General features: G+C 36.1%; 1 protein-coding gene across 1 annotated transcript; it reads left to right on the forward strand.

Annotated features, from left to right (window-relative positions):
- Positions 1–493: 493 nt before the first annotated feature.
- On the forward strand, positions 494–2,643 carry LOC112689823 (endocuticle structural glycoprotein ABD-4-like). Its single transcript, XM_025563688.1, has 3 exons — positions 494–603; positions 1,820–1,965; positions 2,078–2,643. Exons 1-3 carry the CDS (start codon positions 592–594, stop codon positions 2,382–2,384), a joined length of 465 nt encoding a protein of 154 aa, XP_025419473.1. The 5' UTR covers positions 494–591; the 3' UTR covers positions 2,385–2,643.
- Positions 2,644–7,389: the final 4,746 nt, after the last annotated feature.

The following is a 7,389-nucleotide window of genomic DNA, read 5'->3' on the forward strand; positions in this document are numbered from 1 at the left end:
GTACACTGCAGGAACGCGAGATAGTTGCGCAATACTTAGCGCGCGGCCCACGCTCGGGTTATGATGTTTTTTCTTCTTCTTCCTTAAGGTCACCGGGCCTCCCTTCCTCCTCATCCTCCTCATCACACGCTCCTCGACTGCAACTATACGCTTCACATAGTTATCACATACACGCGTAAAATTCGACACCATCCCGCACCGTGACCTCCTCTCGCCACCGATACACGAATTCGAAGGGGAAAGATATCGACGACGGTGACGGTCTCTTTCGTCTTTCCCCTTTTTTTCACGTTTTGTAGTCCTTCTTCATTTCTCATCTCTCTCTCTCTCTCTCTCTCCCTCCTTCCCTCTTTCTTTCTCTCTCACTCCCTCCATTCATCCATCGCTCTCATCCGGACGCACAATACGCGCGCGTTTTCGATCTAATGCGATACCATCTATCCGGTCACATTGTGCTGGGGTGGGGAATTCGAGTATTTATTAGTTGACCGACGATCAGCAGACAATTGTGTGTGCTCTCAAGTCTATCAAACAACAACAGTCTCAAGACAACTGCAGCAGTAACCAAAAATACCAAACTCAAAAATCACAATGTATCAATCCGTAAGTTTTACACTTATCTATTATATTTTACCTGTAAATTATTAAACGCGAAAATTACGACGGTACGACGTGGTAGACTTTAAAAAAAATTTCGCGAAGTCTGTGAAATAAAAACATCGTTTCGGACGAAGCTGCAAGAGTAGGTTCGGTCGCACAAAATTCGGCGCATCAGTTCTCCTCTCGTGTCTTATAATACTACATTTGTACATTTATTCGACAGTAATTCATGTGCTTCTACCGAGTTTTCATTTGATCGATCGCGATTATCTCTTTTCAGCGCTTTTCACTCTTACATACGCGATTCAAAATACGCATTTGTGCATCGTGTCGTAAAAGCTGTGTGAATGTGCGTGCGTGCACGTGTGTTTATATACTGGGACAGGACGAGCTTTGAAAACAAATATTAAACACGCATAGTACCGTGACAAAGCGTTTTCACGGCTCGCGCTGCTGACAATAATAAAAGTAATAATAATAATATAATGATATGAATATAATTGAGCTGCGTGCACGATTGCAACAATATGGAAAAGCTTTTTTAATCACGTAACGCACTTGAATGAGTCCGCCACCGCGTAATAATAATTATCGAGTACATACCTACGCATCGCGTATACGTTATTTTCCTCGACCGTTATTATAATGTCATGAGCTTACCGTTATCGCAGCAACGTATGTATGCATATTGCCCCGAGCACTTTAGAGGCTCTATTAAAAACGTCCGCACGACTTGCGACACGCGTGCACGATGTAAAATATCAACAACAAAAAAACCGAATTGAACAAAATAAATTGTCTTCGACATCAAAATATACTATGAAGGTATATACCGATGTCGTTAAGTAACTTTTAATAATTATTAATTTTGGTAAATTTTGAAAACTTTAATTTGAATATACAGTAACATATGTTATAATATTGGGTGGGAATAGAAGTTCGATATAAGATCTTAAACACATGTATAACACGGATGAATCACGATAGATCAGAGACTTCGATAACCGGAATTACGTGTTCGATCATATTTCAATGTCGATTCATCTATATAGATCGTACAGCACGGAAAACTCGAATAACATTTTCCTTCGCCTTTGCACTGGGATTCGCAACCCTATACTTACGATGATGTCAATAAACGTGCAACGTTCCATGGATATCAAATATATATGTACTTATGACATGCTCGTTATATCCAGCACTTATTTCCGTTTTACAGACAGCTTTATTGGTCTTGGCTTCGGCCTGCGCCGTCTTCGGAGCCCCACAAGGTGCCTACTACGCCCCGTCCGCCGTCAGCACGACCCCAATCCCGATCGTCGCCCAGTCGCAAGAACTCAATCTCGATGGATCTTACCAATACAGGTGAGCACACATTTTGTTTTTAGTACAAACGCGACAATGGGCAGTTCCAATAATGCGCGATCGTTGTAATTCTGTTACCGTCACTAATGTAATACGCGCTTTTGTACTACAGCTACCAGACCGGAAACGGAATCTCGGCCGGTGAATCCGGATACCTGAAGAACCCGGGTACCGAAGCCGAGGGACAAGTGGCTCAAGGATACTACTTGTACACCGGCCCCGACGGCGTTGTCTACCAAGTAGAATACTACGCCGACGGCGAAAACGGTTTTGTCGCCAAGGGAGCTCATTTGCCCACCCCACCACCACTCCCAGAAGCGTTGGTCCGCGCTAACGAGCTGGCCTACAAGAACGCCGCCGCCGACGCAGGACAATACGACGAGAGAGGTTTCCCAATCGCCGGTGCCAAACGGTACTAGACACGATCCGAGCAACCCGTCTATGACAAGAAAATCAAAATATAATCAACAACTGCTGCCGGACCGTGCACGCGATTCGGCAAACCCGAGCCTCTTCTTCCCTATACCAACTGCCTTTAGTTCTTCCCTTCCCTTGTAAAAATAAATAAAACGAAAGATAAAAAACTCAACAATTCGGTTCGAAGCGGCGCGTTATCGAAACCCCGAAGAATAAGTCGAACCGAATTGTTCTGTTTTTTTTCCTTTCCATATCTTTGTACACTTACCTATATTATCCTTACCGACGAATGCTGCCACAAACGGGGACGTCTCTCATACCTGACGTTTCTGTCGTCGTTTCTTTATTATGTATGTATGTGTACTCGTCCGATACGCTTGCGTATATTGTATACAATTAGTAAAATACGTACTCGTATTCGGATGAACATATTATTTTGTTCACCATGTGTAATATGTATGTCATTACGTAGAGTTTAAGTTTGAAAATAAAAACAATACTATTGTAAAACGACATATATAATAGTATTTTTTCTTTTTCTATTATCCATATAATACACCTATAAGCAAATATATATATATATATACTCATATTAAAATAATAATATATTATTATAAACATGGTTATGCCCACCAATGATATTTCAAAATACTTGCGACAACTATAACATTAATACAAAACACGTAACGTGCAAAAAAAAAAAAATAATGTCAGTACGTATCTGCGAGAACAAATAGCTGCCAATGATCGTTTTCAGCTTATATGTAATAATCATATTACAACATTTTACTACACGTAATCCTTGATGGTGCTCATCCGAGATTGCCTATAATATCCAAAACCAGAAAAATCAAGCGATTTATAATCGCAGATGTATAATAATATAGTAATATAGAATGGTTCAATGGATTCTTTTTATGAATCGTTTAACCCGTAATATAGGTACCATCCAAGCCGCAGTATATATATATTTACACATTTTTCAAGAAGCGCAAAACTGGTTTTCGGTATTATACTCGAAATGTTACAAAAATATATAAATAAAAAAACTAATCGAATAACACATTTATAATAGCGAAATTGCACAATAAGTTACATCAGCCGAAAAAATAACGAAAAAAAATAAGTTAAACATGTAAACAAAGATGGTACATAATAACAAACATACTGATTTCACTTGGAGTTTGCCTTGGATACAATATATTTTTATGGTTACAATATAATATCGCTAAAATGAAGAATCCTTATGTTTTTTTTCTAACAAATTTAACCTATTTCAATTTTTTACCATAACTTCAAGGATTAACGACTTGGACGTAGTCTCGGAAAGCAATTGAATACGACGTATACTTTTAGGTCGGTTCGATTTGAGCATCATATATTATTACCAGTCATAACTATAAACGTTTAAAAATTCACCATAAAACTCTAATAAATATAGACACAGTATTATTTAAAACGAATATTAAAAGAGAAAAACTGCATAAGTTGATCGTAAAATGACTATAGACTTTCGATTAGCACAAAGACAAGGCTACAATCTATTAAGTTTTAATATTATTGGCAAATTAGAGTGCTATGCCAAGAAGAAATAATGCAATAATCTTGGAATTATAATATCATTATAATAATAATTCAGTAATTAATAATCATTTATGCTTGGTTGTATAATGTTATAGACATGTGTTTTTTTACATAAATAAAAACTGACCATTAATGTTATAATACCATCAAAATGTTCACATAGGAGGTTAATCATAATTTAATTAGGTACTTGATAATATTTCTATAATAAAATAAAGTGAAATTATAACACTTATTACACATCTACATTAAATTTGCCTATCCAAAACGCCCTATGAAGTTAATATGCCGTAATAAAATATAACATAATAATGTCAGTTTTCCAACATCTTTCCATTGCATCAGTGGCGCACACTGTAGGGCGCAATGATAGCAGCTGCTTACCCTGATTTTTTGTGGTGATTTGGTGGACCCCTGTCCTTAAAATATCTACATCATAATCTTAAATAACTTGTTTAATATTAAGTTAAAGATTAAATAAAAAAAAAATTGAAAATCCTATTTATTATGTTATTAATATTATAGTTATAACTATTAACAAGGTTATAAAATTATATTCAAAAAGAAGCAGAGGCAAAGCCCCCACGGGTCTTTTTTTGAAAGTGACTTGGTGAGTACGTGGTATTTTTACATTCAATATGCTACTCCAATCTATTTTTAAATGTGCGCCACTGAATTGCATTAAATTGATGTTCGTTTAAAATTCAAAACAATCACAAAAATTCAAGATTAATTACTCTTTTTTTCTTTTGAAATTTTCTAATAATATGATCAGTTATTCAAATATACACAATAATTTGCTTAAAACGGTGAGTGGGAAGAAGTACGCAAGAAGATTTAGTTATCCTACCTTACACAACTCTTAAAAATCGTCACCTTTAGCATTTCTTCGAATATTTCACTGGAACGCTCAACTGTTAGGTAAAAATAATTGCCTACAATTATTATAATTATTAATACATCTGTGTTAATATTTTTAAAAACTTAGTTTAATTCAATACAATTAATATTCATCAACTGTACCATGTCTCTTCGGCGGTCGATGAACAGTTGATAGTTCTGTGAAACAGGACAGATACAAAAATTAATCAACTCATACTGTATATTAATACAAATACTACGTTTCATACAACAAATTTATGTTGTAATACACTTAAAACTAAAATATAATCAGAAATTGTATGAACACGCTTAAAACGGTATCGCATAGTACTCCACGTTTTCAACCATTACGTTAAAGATATTTGAATTGTTTGAATTTTTCAACTCTACTCGACATCCAACCGTTTAATAGGGTCCAACGATATTTCGTCCTCGGCGGCAGTGAATACTGCAAGTAGGGACAGGACGATCTCGGCCGCATGCGTGCACAACAGTGCGTAAATTATAATAAATATAGCTAATAACTTATACTATAGTAGTCGAAACGTCCGCGACTGAAATGTTCGGGCGAATACGAGCGGCGCACTTTTCTCACCGATAGCCTGCAGTATTAAAAATGTATAATGAGTTTTTTTTTCTTCCCATCTTCTTTTCTTCCTACCGGCCAAGGCCGCCGACAAGTCTGCGCCAAGCCACGTATAGCCTAAACCCAGCATGCATATGATTATTATTGTACGCACACATGCGACGTCGGTTAGATTACAATATTGGACGGTCGTTATAGGGCGCTGCGCGTGCACGTGGATTCCACACTATATTCGATGTCGTTATACTCGGACACGGCGGTAAACCGGTTGCATCCTCTTGTAATTATTTGACCGCGAGCGTGTGGAATAAAATAAAATAAAATAAGAAATAAATAAAAAAAAACGCGATATTAATATAATGGCCCGAGACAATAAAAACGGCAATAGTTAAATGCATACTGCCGTATGGTACGTCTGCCGCAGCGGTTCCCAAACATTTACGGTAACGCTTAGACACTTTTGGAAAACGGCGCGCTTTCGTGCAGGATTTTCATGATCGAGGGCCTAAACGTTCATCCGATTTCAGAGTACTTGCACATCGTACTGTTTAACATCGTCAGTGTCCATGGGTTTCCACAGTGCGTAGCAACACTCGGAATTTTCTCATCAGCACTTTCCATCCACTGTCTATAGCGATCGCACGTATCTATATGTTGTCGTATTAAGTACATGGGAAAATGTTATTTTCCCATTCATATGAAATAATAAAACAAATCCATTTCTTAATGTTTCACCATGTCTCGCACAACCCTTAGGTACATTGAAACACACTTTGGGAACCGTTGGTCTACGGCCGCCGCCGCACCTTATAATATAGTTTCGTGTACTAATGGCTGTTGAATATTTTTTATTATTTTCCCCCGACATAAATAATGATACGTTACACATATAGAGTTTGTTCTAGTGCAACAGAAAGGCATCAACTGCAGTATTTGACAATAACGGTCGACTATTGTGTGGTATTTTGAAACCAGTGACGGTTTTTATGTAACACGCTGGCGGCGGCATCGCAATTTATTATGAAAATATGCTCGGATTGCATAGGTATTCGGTATTTTATATTTTATTTAAATGCTATATTTATTCAATTTTTAGAATGTTTCAAATACTGCATTCATCGGGTGCATCTTGCGTAAACGATAGTTTTTTTACCATTAATTATGGAAAACGTTTGCATAATACCACATTAATGCATTATAATATATAGTAAAATGTGTGATAGAGGAGAGAAAAAATACCGCCTCGACTGCGAACAAGTTGCGATGAGGTGCAGAGAGATGCAGTTTTCGCATACTATAGTAGACACTCAACAGTTCGAAAATCAGAAAAACTAGATAAAAAATGTATGTTTATAAAAGTTTTCGATTTAGTGAGAGTTCGAATTATCTAGGAAAAAAGAAATAATTTGAATTTAATGCTTATATTGTACACATATATATATATATATAATATAGATAATAAAGCAATGCAATTATATTTAAAATAATAACAAAGTATACAAAATTAACGTTATATACCTATAGTATAAATTATTGCGGTAAGAAAGTTAACTATGTCCTGCATGAAGGTGAGTGAAACAGCGTCGTTTGTAAATATTTTACGCTTAAGTTGGTTCTGTACTTAGATTTGACGTATTTCATTTATAAAAACGTCTGTTCACATAAATAAGTGAAGCTAAATATTAAAATAATTGAATGTACATATTTTTTCATATTTGGAATTATAATGATAAAATATCAGTAAACTTGGCAGGCTGGAATCAGCCTACGGCCCCCTCCCCCGACATATATCATCGCCATTGTTAATTTTTCGATGCTAAAATTACATAATATTATACGTAATTGTTGAATACGAGTATAGATAAGTTAAGCCACATTTATAATTAAATTTATTTATGAATTTGTACAGTTAATGTACATTTCAATTATAGAGATTCGGGCCTAAAATATTCGAA

The sequence above is a fragment of the Sipha flava genome, unplaced genomic scaffold, assembly GCF_003268045.1.
Source record: "Sipha flava isolate LNK unplaced genomic scaffold, YSA_version1 472_pilon_pilon, whole genome shotgun sequence".
Taxonomy (NCBI): domain Eukaryota; kingdom Metazoa; phylum Arthropoda; class Insecta; order Hemiptera; family Aphididae; genus Sipha; species Sipha flava.

Excerpts from the sequence above, each read along its gene's own strand:
- LOC112689823 (XM_025563688.1), top strand. Across the intron at positions 1,966-2,077 it reads GATGGATCTTACCAATACAG|CTACCAGACCGGAAACGGAA; the intron begins GTGAGCACACAT and ends TTTGTACTACAG.